The sequence below is a fragment of the Hakea prostrata genome, chromosome 6, assembly GCF_041222555.1.
Source record: "Hakea prostrata isolate BN-2017 chromosome 6, UWA_Hpros_2, whole genome shotgun sequence".
NCBI lineage: Eukaryota > Viridiplantae > Streptophyta > Magnoliopsida > Proteales > Proteaceae > Hakea > Hakea prostrata.
The window spans coordinates 39,531,408-39,550,884 of record NC_142605.1 but is presented as its reverse complement, the minus strand read 5'-3'; the positions used below and the strand labels follow the sequence as shown (position 1 = coordinate 39,550,884).

Genomic DNA, 19,477 nt, shown 5'->3' with positions numbered 1-19,477 from the left:
GGGTGCAATTACCATGATTTTGGGTAGATATAATGTTCCTTGGTATGTTGTGGAGCTCGTCTGCAACATCCGTGGCATAGTGAAGACGTTCCATTAGTCTGGCCGGGTTCTATCATGTGGTGCTCGAGTTGGAACGCCGGAGCAGATTTTCTTGTAGGGACGACGCCGGAGGAAAATCCTATTTCTTTCTTATTTCTTTCCACAAGTTGAACCAGATCCTGGGGAACATCGCCGGACACAAGGGAGTTTTCCCAAGGAGTTCTCAAATAGGATGCTGGAGGAAACACTACCAACGCTTGTAATTTTTTTCTTCTCCGAGTTTAATATAAAACACATTTTCACCAAAAAAAATTAAGTTACTTTTTCCCAAAAAAAAGTAACCACTAAAAATATGGGTATTTAATTACTCTTATTTGATGTATTAACTCAATTTAGGATGGTTGATTAACCTTTGATTAATAGTCCTACATTAATACATCAAGTATGTACTAACAATAAAGAGAAGAAATTATTGGGTGGGTGGTTTTCGGCAGCGGTTAAGGTGATTTCGAAATTTGAGATTTTGAAGTTCACTTGATCATCCATCTCTTTCTGTGAATTATCAGAGATCATAAGAGAATCAAAGTTTTTGGAGAGGACAAACTTTGACTCCCTTGATCCTCAGTGGACAACGACTCACCTGTACACTTTTCACATTATTTAAAATTTTTAAAATTTGACTCACCTAAATCATTGTGATCTTCAAACTCAACTCTTGTTCGTGGCACTTGGAGAATCAGAGGGCCTTGTACATCAAAAGATTTCGTTACTTGGAAAGTTAAACCTTCAATTAGTAGTTTAATGTGAAAATTAACCTCCAGTTTCACGCATCTTGCGTTTTAAATCTTGTGTGTATTTTCCAACATACGTAAGCCTGCGAATTATTATGATTACAATCTATTAATGAATGGACCCATGATTTGCATATATGATATACCGTTGAAAATTACCTTCAATTAGTCCCATCTTCCCTTGAGTGCATATTCAGAGGCTCCAAATTAGTATTATATATATTATGTCATTAGACATTATTGATTTTAAGTTTTTAAATTAATTATTTCGTGTATGGGTGTTAGATTGGATTAGTTAAACGTTTTGCTATAAGATATTTTGTCATTTTTAAAACTACTGTTGTATCGATCATTGCTATCATCACAAGGCTGTCGACTGGAGTGGAAGAACTACTAAATTAAAGAATATAACACCCCCATAAACAGTGTGAAAGGACAGAGATCGAAAGAATATACAATTTTTATAAGAAAAAAGATTACTAAGATCAAAGCCCTCATTTAAACCAACAAGTGGTAACTCGAAAGCAAGATGACATTTGCACCTTCTCTTGCCATTATGTGATATTCTGATATCTAATTTTTAATTATTGTAGAAGGAAATAAACAATAGATTTCAATAGCTTATAAAAAAAAAGATAAAAAGCCATATCCAGTATAATATATGTATTTATAATTTCTCCAAGTTGTTTTGATTTTTGAACCCACAAAAATAAGATGCATTGGGATTTGGGTTATAAAAAAGAAAAAGAAAAAAAAAATCATTAATTCTACAATGTAGCATTTGGCAATATTCATGCTTGCAACTTCGAGAAGAACATATATTGTAACCACATAACTAAGACATAGGAGCGTAAATTTAAACCCTGATAGTCCAAATATGTGTTAATTCTTCAACTTTTTGAATATCTATAGACTCAAAATTCTAGTCTTGAGGACTGGTTAGAGTTGAGTTACGATGATCATGGAATAGAGTTAGGGTGAGTCAAGTTTGCATGATTCAAGTCTTACCCTATCACTTTATAGGTTATTTTGATAGTAAAATAAAATTGCATATTATCTTAATGTTTTGTAAGTAGATTTAGGGTTAAGGTTAAAGGTCAAGATTAAGTGTAGTTGGGTCTGATCCAATCTTGTAAGATTAGTATTAAGATTTTAGAAGATTTTGACCTAACCCGATCATGTTCCACATTGTTTTTGCTGCTGTAAGAGAATGTGGAATTAAAGCAAGATTTAAGTTTAAAATTAAAGATTTAAATCATCCAAGGAAGTGAGATTGCTTGACCAACACTTGCTACGTTATCTTAACTGAAAAATGGCCGACACATTCATAGCTGCTGATGAGCTGATGATGATATATATGACATGTTGATATTTTCAACTGGGTTCAAATTCCATCTTGCTGTATATGTGCAAACAAGAAGTTGAAACTTAATTAGAGGACTTGCATCCCCAGAGGCCAAACTCTTTTTTTTTCTTCTTTTTCTTTTCTCGATTGGATAGACATTCCCATAGACAGAATCCATTGAATATATATCGACATCAATATTCCATTTCGAATCATCAAAACTCAAAAGTCAAAACAACCTTCTTTGGGAGGTGGAGGGGTCTGAATCATGTTTTCTTCCTCTCTCTCTCTCTGTTTCTGAAGGTCTCCATGGTAAGGATACTGTTTTTTAAATTTAAGAATCTCTTCTCATGGTGTCATACCACAATGTGCAGGTCTTACCTTTGTGAATATCTATTTAAATCCTATCCGGTTTCCCATACTCTTCACCTTCGAACTCCCCCACTAGCTCTTCAAAGAAAGAAAGAGAGAGAGATGGATTCGATGGAGGTTGAGATGAGTTCAGGGGAACATGAGAATGAAAATTCACCTGTAAAGCAGGTGGCTTTGACGGTGCCGACGACGGACGACACGAGCCTCCCTGTAATGACCTTCCGAACGTGGATTCTGGGGGTGGTTTCGTGTACGTTGCTATCGTTCTTGAACCAGTTCTTCTGGTACAGAACAGAGCCCTTAGTCATCTCCTCCATATCTGCCCAGATAGCAGTGGTGCCACTGGGGCATCTCATGGCAACAGTGCTCCCCAATCGCATCTTCTTCAAGGGCAGCAGATGGGAATTCACTCTCAATCCGGGACCATTCAATGTGAAGGAGCATGTACTCATCACCATCTTTGCTAACACTGGAGCTGGGACTGTCTACGCCACTCACATCCTCAGTTCCATCAAGCTTTTCTACAAAAGGGAGCTAACCTTCTTCGTGTCCTTCCTCCTCATTATCACAACCCAGGTTAATTGGTTTTGTCTGTTTGTTTGGTTTCTCAATCCTGTCTTGCTGGTAGTGGTAATATTGCTGATGAAAATTGCTGGTCTGGTGTGTATTGCTGCTGCAGGTGTTGGGGTTTGGGTGGGCAGGAATATTCCGGAGGTATCTTGTGGAGCCGGCAGAGATGTGGTGGCCATATAATCTTGTTCAGGTGTCATTGTTCAGGTCTATTATCTCTTGCTTTCCATGTACGGGGGCTTGGGCTTTGGTTTTGTGTCCTATGATATGATATATAACCATTTACTGATTGATCACGGCTGCATATGTGCAGAGCGCTACACGATAAAGAAAAGAGGGTCAAGGGGCAGCTGACACGTAACCAGTTCTTCTTAATTGTGTTCATGTGTAGCTTTGCTTATTACGTCCTTCCAGGTTATCTATTTCCCATGTTGACATCCATGTCTTGGGTTTGCTGGGCGTTCCCTACCTCCGTTCTCGCCCACCAGCTGGGCTCCGGCCTGAAGGGCATGGGCATTGGTGCATTGTCCTTTGATTGGTCTGCGGCCACCTCTTACCTTGGAAGCCCACTCGCCAGCCCTTGGTTTGCTACAGCCAACATCGGCGTTGGTTTCCTACTCCTCATGTACGTCATCGTCCCTGCTTGCTACTGGCTCAACGTATACCAAGCCAAGACCTTCCCCCTCTTCTCCAGCCAACTCTTTACTTCTTCTGGCCAAACTTATAACATCTTTTCCATCATCAACTCTAACTTCCAAATTGACCTCAATGCCTACCAGCAGAATGGCCCTCTTTACATAAGCATTTTCTTTGCCATTGGCTATGGTCTTGGCTTCGCTGCCCTCCCGGCCACTCTTGTTCACGTTCTCCTCTTCCATGGAAGGTAATGATCATAGCTTAATTTCCTCGTTCTAAATCGTCACAAACCAAAAAAGAAGATTATCAACAACTAACACTAATTAATTACAACTCCAATGTTAAAAATTACGTGATAGGGATATATTTCAACTAAGCAAATCCGCGTTTAAGGGGGAAAAGAAGATGGACATACACACGAGGCTCATGAGCAAGTATAAGCAAGTACCCGAATTGTGGTTTATCTGCATCCTCCTCCTCAACATTGCTGCAACTATCTTTGCTTGTCAGTACTACAACGACCAACTTCAGTTACCATGGTGGGGAGTTTTACTAGCCTGCGTCATCGCCTTGATCTTCACTCTCCCAATTGGCATCATATATGCCACCACAAACCAGGTGAGTTAATTTCTTTTTACTCTTGCTTGCATTTGATCAAGATTCCCTTTCATCATCATGATTTGTCCATCGTATCGGATCCACTGAACCAGGTACCAGGGCTGAACATCATCACTGAATATATCATAGGATACATATACCCAGGTCACCCTGTTGCGAACATGTGCTTTAAGGTGTATGGATATATCAGCATGACTCAAGCCATCAACCTTCTGCAAGATTTCAAGCTCGGTCACTACATGAAGATTCCTCCCAGAAAAATGTTCATGGCCCAGGTTAGCTTTAATTCTAGCTTCCTTTTCATTCTCTATGAGGGATTTATGTGAGACGCTTCTAAAATTATTTCTTCTTTATCTTATGAATCAGGTTGTGGGAACCTTGATATCTTGTCTGGTCTACCTAGGAACTGCATGGTGGCTAATGACTTCCATCCCCAACCTCTGTGACACTTCTCTGCTGCCCCCCAATAGTCCATGGACTTGTCCAATAGATCGTGTATTTTACGATGCTTCAGTTATCTGGGGGCTGATTGGCCCTCGTAGATTTTTTGGGAACCTAGGTCCATATTCAGCTATCAATTGGTTCTTCTTAGGTGGAGCCATTGCTCCACTTCTTGTTTGGCTTGCACACAAAGCCTTCCCTCAGCAAAAATGGATCCGCCTCATCAACATGCCAATCCTTTTAGGTACTATAGGATTGATGCCCCCTGCAAGTGCTATCAACTTTAGCACCTGGCTGCTTCTTGGGTTCCTCTCTGGCTTTGTCCTCTATAGATACAGGCAAAGCTGGTGGCAACGCCACAATTATGTTCTCTCTGGGGCTCTAGATGCCGGCCTTGCCTTCATGGGTGTGCTCCTGTTTCTGTGTTTGGGCCTGATGCAAATCAGCATAAATTGGTGGGGAGCCAACCTAGATAACTGCCCTTTGGCTTCTTGCCCAACTGCCAAAGGGGTGATTGTTGATGGTTGCCCTGTTTTCTGAGTGAAAAAACAAGAAGAACAAAATTCTCTTGGTTCCAAAATCAAATTCTAGTAGAGGCCATTTTTACTCAAGCCATGGGCTATAATCCGATGGGTGTGAGCATCCTTAACAAACACAGAAGCAGCACCAAATGTAAAATAGACATTGTTATCAAGGCAAAATTAGGAAACTTAAAGCAGATTAAACTTGATGTCGGGGCCATCAGGCACACAATGTCACACCTCACCCAGTTGGTATCAAACACACTTGAATACGCCTAGGTGTGGTCCACAGTCACAAGGATCATGTGTACATTTAATCCACAATTGTTCTAAGATTGTAATAACACAATGTATTAAATAACCTGAGGGCATTTTGGTTCTTTCACGTTTGAGATTTGAATATACTTAACGGTGACTAACGGAGTTAGTTTGTTTAAGACCCGCACGTAATATATTGCATTAAGGGAACCCGACTGACTAAAGGGACCCACACGTGAAAAAATCTTCCAGACATTATTGTAAGACTATATTTTTAAATTGAAGAAGAGATTGTTGATCATGCATGTATCTAATATAAAAGTTTGGAAAACGATTTTGATAATAAAATATTGTGGGATTATAATTTTTTTTTTTATATGAGATTTATAGTGTCATTTCATACATAATCACACGCTTAAAAGCTATGCATTACAATGCCATAATAGTATATCACATTTGATTTATCTTTTAAATTCTTCTAGATCTTTATATTGTTTTAGAAAGAAAAAGAAAAAAATTTGAAAATAAAGCAAGAACCAATTCAATCAAAGTGTCAAGTTACCACAAAAATATACGAATTTTTGGACTTTTCCAGACAAAGTCAAATATCATGAATAGTTGGAGTTTGGATTTCTTGACGAAGAGCACTCTGTGCTCCCCCAACGACTATTAATCATGAATTATAGGGGACTGACAGGGTTAGGGTGATGAGATTTTTGTTTTAATGATTTATATTTTTTACTTGTGGGCCCCACATAATTTGTTGTTATAATGTTGTCGAGGGAGCAATCTCTGTTCGGTCAGGGAGATGATTCACACTGGAATAGTTGAATGTTTAATTAATAATCCAATGTAAATACCTCCATTTTCACGCATTATACGTTTTAATTCTTGTACGTAACTTTACGAATTATTAAAATTACAATCTACTAATGGAGCTATGATTTGCATATACCGTTGACTACTGAGAGGTTGAGGATAAACTCACAATTGATCCCTGTTTTCCCTTAGAGTGCACTTTGAGAGGTTCCAAATTAATATATTTATTAAGTGTTTAAATTAATTATTTAATCTATGGGTCTTCTATTATATCGATTATTGCTATCATCACAAGACCGTCGATGATGTGAAAAGAACTTTGAGATTATCCTTCACTTACGCAAAACATATGATAAAGTGGAATGTAACAAGTTATATAGCTTTAGAATCATTTGGCCAAAAAAGAATGCGCTAGATAAAATGGGATTCAAGGAGTATTGGGTTTAAAGATTTTTGTTTTTTTTTAACAAAGTTTTATTAGCAAAACAAGGATATAGATTATTAATCCAACCAAATTTCCTTTGTGCTCGAACCTTGAAAAGTAAATATTTTAAGGATGTAAATTTATTGGATGCCTTGACTTCCAAAAAAAGGTCTTGGGGATGAAAAAATATTTCATTGGGAGAGAAATCTTTAAGAAAATGTTATTTAGGGGCATAAGTAATAGTGAACAATCCAAAAAGAAAATAATAATAAATAAATAAAAAATATTCTAACCTTGAAGACTAGTTAGGCTTGAGCCAAGATGACCATGGAAAAGGGGATACAGATCTTGCACCCCCACTACGTCCATGCCTGCAAAAATTTTTCTCACAGTCCACCTGACATAAACCAACCTAACCCACCTATGTCAGGTGAGCTGTGAAAAAGAAATGTTGGGGAGGGGGAGCATGGGAGTAGTGGGGGTAGAGGATTTGAATGCTAGAATAATGTTAGGTATAAGTATAACCTTAGTTTGATCAAATCTTCTAGAATTAGGATTATGTTTTTTCTAGACTTTGACCTACTCTGTCAATGTTTCACATTAGGGTGTGGAAATAACCCAAGGTTTAAATTTAAATTTGAAAATCAAATCATCTAATAGTGTAAAGTTACTTGACCAACACTTGGTGCGTCATCCTCAGCTGAAGGATGGCCAACACATTCATAGCTGCTGACCATACATGACATGTTGATGTGTTCAACTGAGTTGAAATTCCATCTTGCTGTATATAAGCAAGCAACAAGTCGAAACTTAGACGACTTGCATCCCCAAACTAGTTACTTTCTTAATTAATCAGAGATTCACATATACATAATCCATTGAATATCGACAACAATGATCCATTTCGAATCATCAAAACTCATTAGTCAAAACAAACTTCTTTGGGAGATGGTTTTCCTGCATGTGTTTTATTTATGTTTTCTTCCTCTGTTTTTCATTCTTGGCAATTGGCAATTGGTTGTGAGATTTTTTTGTATTCTTTTTCTACGTAATAGAAAATTCTTCTTTGCCCGTGGATGTAGCATACTATATTGGGGTTGTGAATCACGTGTTCGTTTTTGTTTTTTTTCGGATTTGTTATTTTGTGGTGTTTATTATAACAGCTACTTTGTTTTTCTTCTTTTTAAATTTAAGAATCTCTTCATATGGTCCCCCTACCATACTGTGCAGCTCTTATTTGGCAGTATCTATTTAAGTCCTATCTGGTTTCCCATACTCTTCACCTTTGACTCCCCCACTAGCTCCTCCGAAATGGGTTCCAGTGAGATTGAGATGAGTTCAATGGAAGATGATCAGAAGGAAAATTCACCGGTGAAGCAGGTGGCTTTGACGGTGCCGACGACAGATGATACGAGCCTTCCTGTGCTGACCTTCCGAATGTGGTTTCTGGGTGTGGTGTCGTGCGTGTTGTTGTCGTTCCTGAACCAGTTCTTCTGGTACAGAACAGAGCCTTTAACAATCACCGCCATATCTGCCCAGATTGCAGTGGTGCCTCTGGGGCATTTCATGGCAAAATTCCTCCCCGATCGCATATTCTTCAAGGGTAGCAGGTGGGAGTTCACTCTGAATCCGGGACCATTTAACGTGAAGGAGCATGTGTTGATCACCATCTTTGCTAACTCTGGAGCTGGCACCGTCTATGCCACTCATATCCTTAGTGCCATTAAGCTTTATTACAAAAGAGAGCTCACATTCTTCGTTTCCTTCCTCCTCCTTATCACGACCCAGGTTAATAATTGGTTTGTTTGGTTTCTCAATCCTCTCTTTCTCTTTTATTCTTATGGATCAAGTTTTGTAGTGGTGATGTTGCTGATGAAGATTACTGGTGTGTACTGCTGCTGCAGGTGTTGGGGTTTGGGTGGGCAGGAATATTCCGGAGGTATCTGGTGGAGCCTGCAGAGATGTGGTGGCCGTCCAATCTCGTTCAGGTTTCATTGTTCAGGTTAATTGCATCTCAACACCTAATCCTTCATCTCTTTCTATTCTTTGTACTGGGCTTCGACTTTGGCTTCTCTCCATTGAGAGAGAGACAGGGATTGAGCTAGAGTCTCGATCACCTTCCCATCGAGGATAGCACATGTTGTTCTGTGATTTTTTTCTCCACCACACAATAATGGCAAAGTCTACTGGATTCACTGATACTCCGGGCTCTAAATTATTCTTTGTATTTAGATATGACTCTACAATTATTTGGTGATGAAGAATCGTCAGAGGTAATCCAAACTCAACAAGAGAGAAGAGAAGGGGCATGATCTTGCTACACTTATGCAACTTAGGGATTTTGCTTAAATGCTGTGCAATTAATGCGTAACACTAAGTTGCTTACGATCAAGATAGAAAGTGATGATCGAGATTTGATCTTGCCGAATGTCGATCATCCGTTTTTTTTTTTTTTAATGGTATAGTTCAAAAAAAAAAATGGTCTATATTCGATCACCAGAATTGACCCTCACCAGGTAGGTCTGGCCAATAATTGTATGTCTATCACGTTAGCAACTTGGCTAGTGCTAACATAAATAAATACCTTCCACAGAGTAGAAAATAATAAATAAATAAATATCCATGTGAATAATAACCAGACAAAGTTCAGCACTTGAGCAGTTCTGATTCTTTATCTTTTTTGCCCAAAATTCATTCAAACAAACAAGTCTTATAAAATCTTCCTATCTGATGCCTGTGATAAACGGACGATTCTATTAAATCACTTGTTTTTTATACAAATACTTGATTCTAATGTTCAAGCAAACCATAAACGTAGCAGTAACTAGTAACTAATAACGTAACGGCAGTAATTCCCTGAAGAATGACCGAATGATATCTTACCAAAAATATTCTAAGGATTTATTTTATTGATCACTGTCGTCGTATGTTATGCAGAGCGCTACATGATAAAGAAAAGAGGTCCAAGGGGCAATTGACACGTAACCAGTTCTTCCTAATTGTGTTCTTGTGTAGTTTTGCCTATTATGTCCTTCCTGGTTATCTATTTCCCATGTTGACATCCATGTCTTGGGTATGCTGGGCTTTGCCTAACTCCGTTCTCGCCCACCAACTGGGCTCTGGCCTTAGTGGCTTGGGCATTGGTGCCATGTCCTTCGACTGGTCTGCAGCCACCTCTTACCTTGGAAGTCCACTCGCCAGCCCATGGTTTGCTACAGCCAACATTGGCGTTGGTTTCATACTCCTCATGTACGTCATTGTCCCTGCTTGCTACTGGCTCAACATCTACCATGCCAAGACCTTCCCCATCTTCTCCAGCCAACTCTTTACTTCTTCTGGCCAACCCTACAACATCTTTTCCATCATCAACTCCAACTTCCAAATTGACCTCAATGCCTACCAGAAGAATGGCCCTCTTTACATAAGCATTTTCTTTGCCATTGGCTATGGTCTTGGCTTCGCTGCCCTCACCGCCACTCTTGTTCACGTTCTCCTCTTCCATGGAGGGTAATGATCATAGTTTAATTTCCTCGTTCTAAATCGTCACAAACCAAAAAAGAAGATTATCAACAATTAACACTAATTAATAACAACTCCAATGTTAAAAATTACATGATAGGGATATATTTCAGCTAAGCAAATCTGCGTTGAAGGAGTTAAAGAAGATGGACATACACACAAGGCTTATGAGCAAGTATAAGCAAGTACCTGAATGGTGGTTTATCAGCATCCTCCTCCTCAACATTGCTGCAACTGTCTTTGCTTGTCAGTACTACAATGACCAACTTCAGTTACCATGGTGGGGAGTTTTACTAGCCTGCGTCATTGCCTTAATCTTCACTCTCCCAATTGGCATCATATGTGCCACCACAAACCAGGTGAGTTAATTTCTTTTTACTCTTGTTTACATTTGATCAAGATTCCCTTTCATCTTCATGATTTGTCCATCATATCGGATCCACTGAACCAGGTACCAGGGCTGAACATCATCACTGAATATATCATAGGTTACATGTACCCAGGTCACCCAGTCGCTAACATGTGCTTTAAGGTGTATGGATATATCAGCATGTATCAAGCCCTCACCTTTCTGCAAGATCTCAAGCTCGGTCACTACATGAAGATTCCTCCCAGAACAATGTTCATGGCCCAGGTTAGCTTTAATTCATTCTCTTCATTGTCTATTAGGAATTTGGGGACTTTTAGTCACACGCACCCTTCTAAATTATTCTTCTTAACCTGATGTATCAGGTTGTCGGAACCTTGCTTTCTTGCATGGTCTACCTAGGAACTGCATGGTGGCTAATGAATACCATTCCCAACATCTGTGACACTTCCCTACTGCCCGCCAATAGTCCTTGGACTTGTCCAATGGATCGTGTATTTTACGATGCATCAGTTATCTGGGGGCTGATTGGCCCTCGCAGATTCTTTGGGAACCTAGGTCCATATTCAGCTGTCAATTGGTTCTTTTTAGGTGGAGCCATTGCGCCACTTCTTGTTTGGCTTGCACACAAAGCCTTCCCTCAACAAAAATGGATCCGACTCATCAACATGCCAATTATATTTGGTACCATAGGATTGATGCCTCCTGCCAGTGCTATCAACTTTAGCACCTGGCTAATTCTTGGGTTCCTCTCTGGCTTTCTCCTCTATAGATACCGACAGAACTGGTGGCAACGCCACAATTATGTTCTCTCTGGGGCTCTAGATGCTGGTCTTGCCTTCATGGGTGTGCTCTTGTTTCTATGCTTGGGCCTGCCGGGAATCAGCATAAATTGGTGGGGAGCCAACCTAGATGGCTGCCCTTTGGCTTCTTGCCCAACTGCTAAAGGGGTGATTGTTGATGGTTGCCCTGTTTTCTGACTGAAGAAACAAGAAGAAAAAAAAATTCTCTTGGTTCCAAATTAAAATTCTAGTATCAATAGACTCACCTGATAGCAAAGAATTGTACCCTGTTATTGCCCGTTGTATAATATATGAACATATTCTAGTCAATAAATACACAAAAAGAATCAAAGTTACTATTACTCTAATGATAACCTTGTATTGGGAGGACTGGACTGGAGTTATATACAATGTTTATCTTAAATCCTGCATTGAGGCCTCAATACAAATACTCTTGAGGAACTCCACATCTTCGGCTGGCTGGTCTTCTTTCTACGTAGAACTCAATTCAATCTTCACAGAATTAGCGGCATAATGTCCATGTTTCTTTGCCAATAATTATATACATTCAATGCCTCAGTATGAAATTGTGCCTGATGTTCCACTTTTTCCAGACATGATTCTGTTTCAACAGTTTTTTTCTCTTTCAATTAAACGGGGATTATGACCTTAAATGTTCAACTTAAAAATAAGATGACTGGTTATGAAGCACATTCAAATGACTAAGTATTCTGGCTGCCAAAGATTTCATAGGACCATTTCCCCTCTGAGTTATATCCACTAAAAGCATGTGAGCTGACGCCCCATACTGTTGCTTGAACTCCAACAGCCGGAAAATCCTCTCTAAAGCATTCAAAGATTTCTCTTGTAATTGGGTAGATGGTGATCCCAATAACTTAATGATAGCAGTGATGGCATTTGCCTCAGCAAGCACCCTACTACCATTCTGTAATCTTTCATCATCAATCAGAGTCAACAAAGCCTGTAAAGCTGCCTCACAGGCTCCAATATCTGGCTCCCCAAGCACCCTCACAAGGGGTTGCACTGCACCAGCCTCCAAAAGACAAAACGAAGACTCTGTATTACATATGCCCATGTGCACTGGGCAACAAATTTCAGCTGGGGCTGACCAGCACCACAAACCCCTGTGTCTTTTAATTGGTTTGCTCAACATAACTGAGCTCACTGAAAAATGAGTTAGTGAAGTGGCTGCATACTGTTTTGTCAAAGCAGTTCCAGTGTCCAGCAACTGTACCAATGCAGGGATAATCCCAGCTTCTGCTGCTCTCTTCTGCCACTCTTGATTCATTGTAACAATGAAACGGCATAATGCTCCTGCTGTATTCTCAGTCAGATGGTTTCTACCTGAACCAGTATAGTTTCCACCAAGAAATCTGAAAATGACCGGAAGTGCACCTCCATCTAAAAGCCACTGAGTGATTTGTGTTTGGCCCACAGGAATGTTAGCAATCACACCCATTGCAGCGGCAATCTCTTCATTATCATTAGAAGTTCTGATGATCTCAAGTAAAGTTTCAACACACCTCTGATCAACATGTTCTGAGAGCAAACCATCATCACCATCCACAGTCAAGCAACATAACAGCTTCACAGCATTTGCTCTTACAGTTGCAGTACCAAGCTCACATAATTGAAGCAATACTTGAACAGCTGAACACTGTAAAATATGCATAACAAAGAAATCAAAATTTCCAATCAATCAATTATTATATTTTACCAAAAAGGGGAAATTATAAAACCAAGAGTAAGAAATGATAAATAAAAAAAAATAAAAAATAAAAATAAAAAAAGGGTAACCAGCATAACTAGGTGGCAGAAACGGATCTAACTTTTTAAAAAAGATTAAAGTTGTCAAGTATGATGTTTAACTAAATTCCAGAAATGCATTTTCTACGAGCAAATGATCAGGAATCTGTAACAGAAAAGAACCTCTCTGTTTTGCTAATATAATATTTCAACTATATATCACTCTGTAAGCTGGTATTAGGGAATGAGCCTTGTTTTTATAGACAGATGAACAAATTGAGGTATTTGGATCAAGATTCAAATGGTGCCTAAAGTATTTTAAATCAAATTATAGCTGTGAAGTGTAGAAACAAAAACCTATATGATGTAGGAGACGAACGTAAATTGCAAACAAAAAATCTTACAAGGCAAGGATTTACATAGTTTGGCAAGATTGCCACTCATCCCTTTGAGAGGAGACCCGCTTCACTCAATGAATAATAGATTTACAGTCCCTTGTCCTAACATCTCTCCCATATTACCGAGAATCTCATTTTAGCTACAATGCTACAATGAAATAATAAATCAATTTTACATATACCCATATACAACAACAACAACAACAACAACAAGCCTTTTCCTAATTAAATGGGGTCGGCCCATGTACTCATATAGCCCTAAAAGATTTTCCTTAGGGGCTGCCATCTTTGAACCCCTGTCCATGGTCTGCCAGTTCACCGAGGCCCTAGTAATAAAGATTGCATGCAAAGGGGGTTGATTCACCCAGGTCTATGGCTCTTTGGAATTAAACGACAAAAACAAGTGAAGGAATTTAAGGCATCATTCAACCACAAGTTGGACTGTAACAAAATTCAACTATCAATAAATTTTCAAGCAACCAACTTGGTTCCATAGTACATGATCATAAAGATAATTAAGCTTCAACCATCCAAAGGTTGCACAAGTTTGTAGAATGGATGGAAGCAAAAATCAACAAAATGTGTACCTGTCTAAGCTTAGACCTTAAATCTTTTGCAGACTGGGGTTGGCACATGGCATGGAAAGTACACAAAATACTTTGCTGTATATCAGGTCCTGTCAAACTAATTAAAGAGAATAGTCTGAAAATGTCTCCTTCAGTTTCCAACAATGATAACTCTGTCTGACTGGCTTCTTCTGCTACAATTGACATGGCAAGGTTCATAATTGTTGCTGCTGCATACTCTTTCAAGCTTGGGGAAGATGTACTATGATGGTAGAGGAGATCAAGCAGTGGGGCCACTGCACCTTCTCTAATCATCAACAAGCCACAATGTGGCAAAGTTGAAAGGTTTCGAAGTGCTTTAACAGCCACTGTCTGTGTACCCACAGTGTTATTTGTTACCAAGTGAAGAAGTGGTCCCAGTACCCCCTTTTCAAACAAAGTCAATTTACCGTGATCACTTAGTTCCATTTCTGCCAAAGTCATTGCCATGATCATTTTGACATTTTCAGGCCCTGCAGAATTACGCGTGTAAGTTCTACCAAAGTATGAGTGCTACAAATATATGTATCCCCAATTGAAGCACATAAAGCCTTTTACAGTTCCAAATGATGATCTTCCAAGCATACAGACAACACAACAAAACATAGGCATATTTCCTTCCCAGTTTATATGTATTTCTTTCTTTTTGTCATGTAAACAGTTTAGGAAATGATTCCTAAACTTAATATTGTTTCTCAAGTAATAAAGGCCCATGTGAGAGGGCTAGCAGAGCATTCTGCACCAATCTCCCTCCTCCTCACTCTACTTCATCTCTTTTCTGTGTTCCTTGGTTTCTCTTGTTCGTAACTGTTACAAACTAAAGTTAAAACTATCCTGGGTTGCAATCTAATTCTTAGCTACATAAATAGTAACTGAAACCTGTGAAAATTGAGTAATGACTTGAGTGTAATTGGCATATTCATTGCGCTATTTGGTGGCATATTTGACAGGGTTGAAAAAGGTTTTCTGTGTTTGTTATTCTTGGTATCCCATGTTTGGGTTAGAAAGCGAGTGTAACGATAAGAGATACAAGGGTTGTTCTGGGACAACAGCAACGTGGAGAAAGAGAAAGAAGGAGAGAAGAGCTCAAAATTCTCATGAGTTCAGAAATAAAATTCAATAACTCCAATCATATGCAGATTATATTTAACCCTCAGAAGCTGTGTTTGAATATCTAATGAAAATAAATAAACACTAAACATTGATTAGATTAAAATCAATTGCACCCAAAACAGAACTCTAACAAGCTATAAGCATCCTATCTTAACCCAAACATCGGAGGCACCATTTCCATGAACCCCTATGGACTTAAATTTAAGATTATAATTGGTCCATTGCAGACAAAAGAACTTCATACAGACACCTGTAACCAACTACTAGAAAAATAAGGGCCATTGTAAACCAGCACTGCAGTATGGAATCATAAGGGTTTCTCATTGCATATGTCTGTATCCTCAATTATCACATATCAATTGTCAAACTATAGTGATAAAATTGCAGTGGTGCTTCAAGTTTGTATTTTGAATAACCTTTATCCTCCTCAGGGTTAATATTTTATCAATGAACTAGTGATTATTCCTTTAAGAAGGACAAGGAAGTACCTGAAGAAAGCCGCAATAACAGAGGCCCAAAATAATTTGCCTTTGCCATCTGGACAACATTCTCATCAAGAAATGAGAGATTCTCCAAAAGCTCCTTTGCATATTGGACAGCTTGAGTGTCATCTTGGTTTGTCATGGTCACCAAGAGGAATATGCAGCCCTGAACCTTCCCAATATATTGAAGTACCTTTTCACTTTTTGACAGCTCCAAAAGTAGTGCTACTGCTAACTTACTTTCCTCAACATTACGTGCAAGGGACTTAACAATAGACTCGATGGCATTTTCAGTATCACCAATTTTTTCCTGCAAAGTGCACAAGTTGTCCATACATAAACAAAGAAAAACAATCTTTCTGATAATATCTAACCTCAATCAGAGATTAACGTTAGGCTAAAGTAGCATGTCATATTAAGAGGATTTCTAGGCAAAATAAGCTACAAATCACAGCTTCATTTTATCAGAAAAAAGAGAAGGAAAACTATATAGATCATGCTAGTTCTTAGAGAAGTCCTCTTCTCTGTTCTGTAAATCAACTGAAAAAGAGAGCCACATGGAAGGTAGTAAGGTACCTTGCTATCACAACTGTCCTTTGCTAGAATGCAAAGAATGACCAAAACATGGTTCCTCATATCACGATTTCTTTTAGCAAGAAGTTTGATGAGAATTGGAATGTGGTCCTCTAATACTACCCATTCCCTATGCAAATCTCTTTCTTCACAAATTTCCTTCAGCTGAATGAGGGAATTAAGCACCACTTCCTCATCACCTGAAAGAAGCTTGGTTTTCATGGAGGCAATTGTAATCATTGTATTCCTATCTTTCCATTCTTCAATTGATTGCCGCAGAGTCTTGTTAGGCCGTAAAATTGATGTGTCTAGTGGAGTCATAGTTAAGGGACAGCTGGTGTTCCCCTCTGCGAACCACTTCTGTATTGCACTTCTCTCAAATGTCTGTCCAGAGGAAGTTTCCACAGGGTCCACCATAACTTCTCCAGAGATTGGGCAGTAAAATGATTGTAAAGGTTCCAGCGGTTGGCTACCTAGAGAGTTTCGCTTCATGAAGTATTTCCTCTCCTTCTCTTTAGGGGACGAGGCAGCATCAGCTCTTCCAAGCAGTGCAATGATCTGATCCATTTGTACAGCCTCAGCCTTGTCCTTCCTCAGCTTTGTTTCTTCTATGTCATTCTTGAACTCTTCGAATTCCTTCTTCAATGTTGATTGTTCAGGCGGAATCCCAACAGCCTCTGCAATGAGAACCAGAAGTTTATTTGCATAAGAACGGTCAACAGTCCTCTCCCGTAATCCGGACTCAATTTTCTCAATTATGTCTTCCTCTGCTACAGAAACCCTAAATTCTGCTCTCAGCATGCTCTCTTGCAGCTTGCTTATCTCTTCAGTAATGCCAATAGAGAGATTCAGCGAGGCCAAAGGGATGAGGCCCAGTGCCCGACTGATCTCTCTCATGGTGTGCTCCAAGGTCTTAACAATTTTACGACAATTTACTAGAAGATAGACCTTGTTTCTCTTGCTACAATCCAAGACAAGTTTCTTGGCAACATTAATCTCTCGGTTTAGAATGTCGACAGCATTCTTGAAGCTATCCGAGGCATTGATGTTTTTTTTGGATAACTCTGTCAAAACAGGAACGATCCTCTTCAAATAAGTTGAAACTTCAGCAAAATTTTCCTTTTCAATGAGAACATCCCTGGCGGCATCTATGGTCTCAACTACAGCCTCTACAATCCGGGAAAGTAACTCCGACGCTGGAACAAGAGCAACATCTAGAACCATGTCCGTCATCCCGTTGCCCAACAGCAGAAACTACGAACACATATTGATAATCTGGCAACAGCAGTGACTAAATTATATGCTTGAAAGTGACACCATGATGAAAGCCATAATTCAAATCCTATGCAGTTATAGTGACCTACATCAGTACCATGCCACCAGAAATTTCAGTCAAGGAACAGGGTTGTCGAAGATATTTTCAGTTCGACATTTTCAGAGATATGAAAACTGGACTATTTCAGATAAATTGAGAAACCCAGACAAATGCTACAGAAGACATAGGAGAAACAGTGTATAGTGAAGAAAGAACTATTCATGAATCTAAAACAGTAGTATAAATCATCGAAAATGTCGTGCAGAAACCATACCCAGAAAAGAAAAAGGGAAAAATCTGTAAACATGGGAAGTAAAACAGAGCTAAAGGGTGTGAGGTCAGTGATATAGTTAAAAATCTGAAGAATTCTTTAAATTTAAGGAAACGAATAGTATGGAACAAAAAACACCTTAGCAGTAAAACCAGCAAACATTTTCCCGCAGTATTTAGCATGGTTGTAAATCAAGCAAAGTAGTCAGGGGAAACTGGAAAAGAGATGAGGAACCAACCTATCAGCGCAGAGCCCTTCGCCCAAAAAGCTGCAAATCTTAGTGAAATTCTGGAGGAGTAACAGAGAAAGGGAAAAGACAAACAAGTTAACCCCAGAATTCTCGGAAGGAAAATATCATAATCCGCCAATCAGATGATCGCCGCCGGAGCAAAGATCCCCGGAAGGGGGAAAACGTAGAACAAAGACGAGCAGTCGAAGACGGAAGAAGCTTTCTACTTTGTCGTTTTCCCTAAACTAACACAGACTGAAAGACGAAGAAGTCGTCGTTGGTCAGCAATGGCCAACGAGGCAACGAGTGGTCGCCTGCAATGTACCAAGTGTGCGGCTGTACCGGGACTAACACGCACGGTTTTTTTTTTTGAAAAAAAAATTCATTAATTCAAATTTTAAATATATAAAAAATATATAAAAAACATATATGCATGAAAACAAAAGATTTGAACAAAAACATCCAACCAAATAGATGAATTTTATCACAATTATCATACGTGCCAGAGGCAAGTCACTCAAATTAACATATGAGTCAATGCCAATAAAACTTTAGAAATAAAGTTGTAAATATAATATCAACAAAGATTGCAAGGTTTAAAGTATCTTATATGGTACTAATCAATACATTATATGGTACTAATCAATACATTTTTGTTAATGGTTCAAAATGATACTAACCAATAGGTATTCATATTTTGAATACATATTAATGCAATACACTATTTGATGTAAGTCAATATGTTTGTTAAATTCACTTCACCGATATAAACAATAATTATAAGACATGCTCCATTGCTACCACTAACATAGTGCAATCTGTGCTACCCATGGTTGGATGGGTGCTATGTAGGATCCAATTAAATTTTGACCGCATAATGTGACTTCATTTGCACATGGTTTTATTCTACGGTCAGGATTTCATCGGATCCTACATGATGTGCATCCAACTGCATAGGCTGCACCACGCCAACGGCAATACCCAATCAAGATACTTTTTGTTTCAATGACAAGTTTACCATGCTATTTATGCAACTCGACTTCAGTGCTACAACAAAATCTTGATTGTTCATCTCACTTTCAACCACTTGAGAGACTGTAATAGGAATCCGGATCTACGACCTCGACCTTCCTGACCACAAAAACCTATGGAGCCCACAGTAAAAAACACTTTTTGGAAAAAATAAAATAAAATAACTTTTTCACCAGTGGGACCTACTGAT

The 19,477-nt window shown here is 38.9% G+C and overlaps 3 protein-coding genes across 3 annotated transcripts; 2 read left to right on the top strand and 1 right to left on the bottom strand.

Annotated features, from left to right (window-relative positions):
* The first annotated feature begins 2,658 nt into the window (after positions 1 to 2,658).
* Positions 2,659 to 5,352, top strand: LOC149014039 (oligopeptide transporter 7-like). The gene is made up of 6 exons (XM_089158219.1): positions 2,659 to 3,123; positions 3,227 to 3,324; positions 3,431 to 4,000; positions 4,113 to 4,371; positions 4,464 to 4,646; positions 4,738 to 5,352. Exons 1-6 carry the CDS (start codon positions 2,659 to 2,661, stop codon positions 5,350 to 5,352), a joined length of 2,190 nt encoding a protein of 729 aa, XP_089014345.1.
* A 2,765-nt stretch (positions 5,353 to 8,117) lies between these two features.
* On the top strand, positions 8,118 to 11,774 carry LOC149014038 (oligopeptide transporter 7-like). Its single transcript, XM_089158220.1, has 6 exons — positions 8,118 to 8,622; positions 8,739 to 8,836; positions 9,772 to 10,341; positions 10,454 to 10,712; positions 10,805 to 10,987; positions 11,086 to 11,774. Exons 1-6 carry the CDS (start codon positions 8,146 to 8,148, stop codon positions 11,698 to 11,700), a joined length of 2,202 nt encoding a protein of 733 aa, XP_089014346.1. The 5' UTR covers positions 8,118 to 8,145; the 3' UTR covers positions 11,701 to 11,774.
* On the bottom strand, positions 11,645 to 18,526 carry LOC149014037 (U-box domain-containing protein 24-like). The gene is made up of 5 exons (XM_089158217.1): positions 18,265 to 18,526; positions 16,444 to 17,715; positions 15,874 to 16,177; positions 14,255 to 14,745; positions 11,645 to 13,180 (listed from the first exon to the last, which is right to left on the bottom strand). Exons 2-5 carry the CDS (start codon positions 17,671 to 17,673, stop codon positions 12,185 to 12,187), a joined length of 3,021 nt encoding a protein of 1,006 aa, XP_089014343.1. The 5' UTR covers positions 17,674 to 17,715; positions 18,265 to 18,526; the 3' UTR covers positions 11,645 to 12,184.
* Positions 18,527 to 19,477: the final 951 nt, after the last annotated feature.

What these genes read in the sequence shown, in the direction of transcription:
- LOC149014038 (XM_089158220.1), top strand. Translation starts at nt 8,146, where the DNA reads ATGGGTTCCAGTGAGATTGAGATGAGTTCAATGGAAGATGATCAGAAG. An exon ending in GTTCAGGTTTCATTGTTCAG is followed by an intron (nt 8,837 to 9,771) that starts GTTAATTGCATC and finishes TATGTTATGCAG; the next exon opens with AGCGCTACATGATAAAGAAA. An exon ending in GTTCTCCTCTTCCATGGAGG is followed by an intron (nt 10,342 to 10,453) that starts GTAATGATCATA and finishes ATTACATGATAG; the next exon opens with GGATATATTTCAGCTAAGCA.
- LOC149014037 (XM_089158217.1), bottom strand. Translation starts at nt 17,673, where the DNA reads ATGACGGACATGGTTCTAGATGTTGCTCTTGTTCCAGCGTCGGAGTTA. An exon ending in AGGACAGTTGTGATAGCAAG is followed by an intron (nt 16,178 to 16,443) that starts GTACCTTACTAC and finishes TGCACTTTGCAG; the next exon opens with GAAAAAATTGGTGATACTGA. An exon ending in GTTATTGCGGCTTTCTTCAG is followed by an intron (nt 14,746 to 15,873) that starts GTACTTCCTTGT and finishes GTAATTCTGCAG; the next exon opens with GGCCTGAAAATGTCAAAATG.
- LOC149014039 (XM_089158219.1), top strand. Translation starts at nt 2,659, where the DNA reads ATGGAGGTTGAGATGAGTTCAGGGGAACATGAGAATGAAAATTCACCT. An exon ending in GTTCAGGTGTCATTGTTCAG is followed by an intron (nt 3,325 to 3,430) that starts GTCTATTATCTC and finishes GCATATGTGCAG; the next exon opens with AGCGCTACACGATAAAGAAA. An exon ending in TATATGCCACCACAAACCAG is followed by an intron (nt 4,372 to 4,463) that starts GTGAGTTAATTT and finishes CCACTGAACCAG; the next exon opens with GTACCAGGGCTGAACATCAT.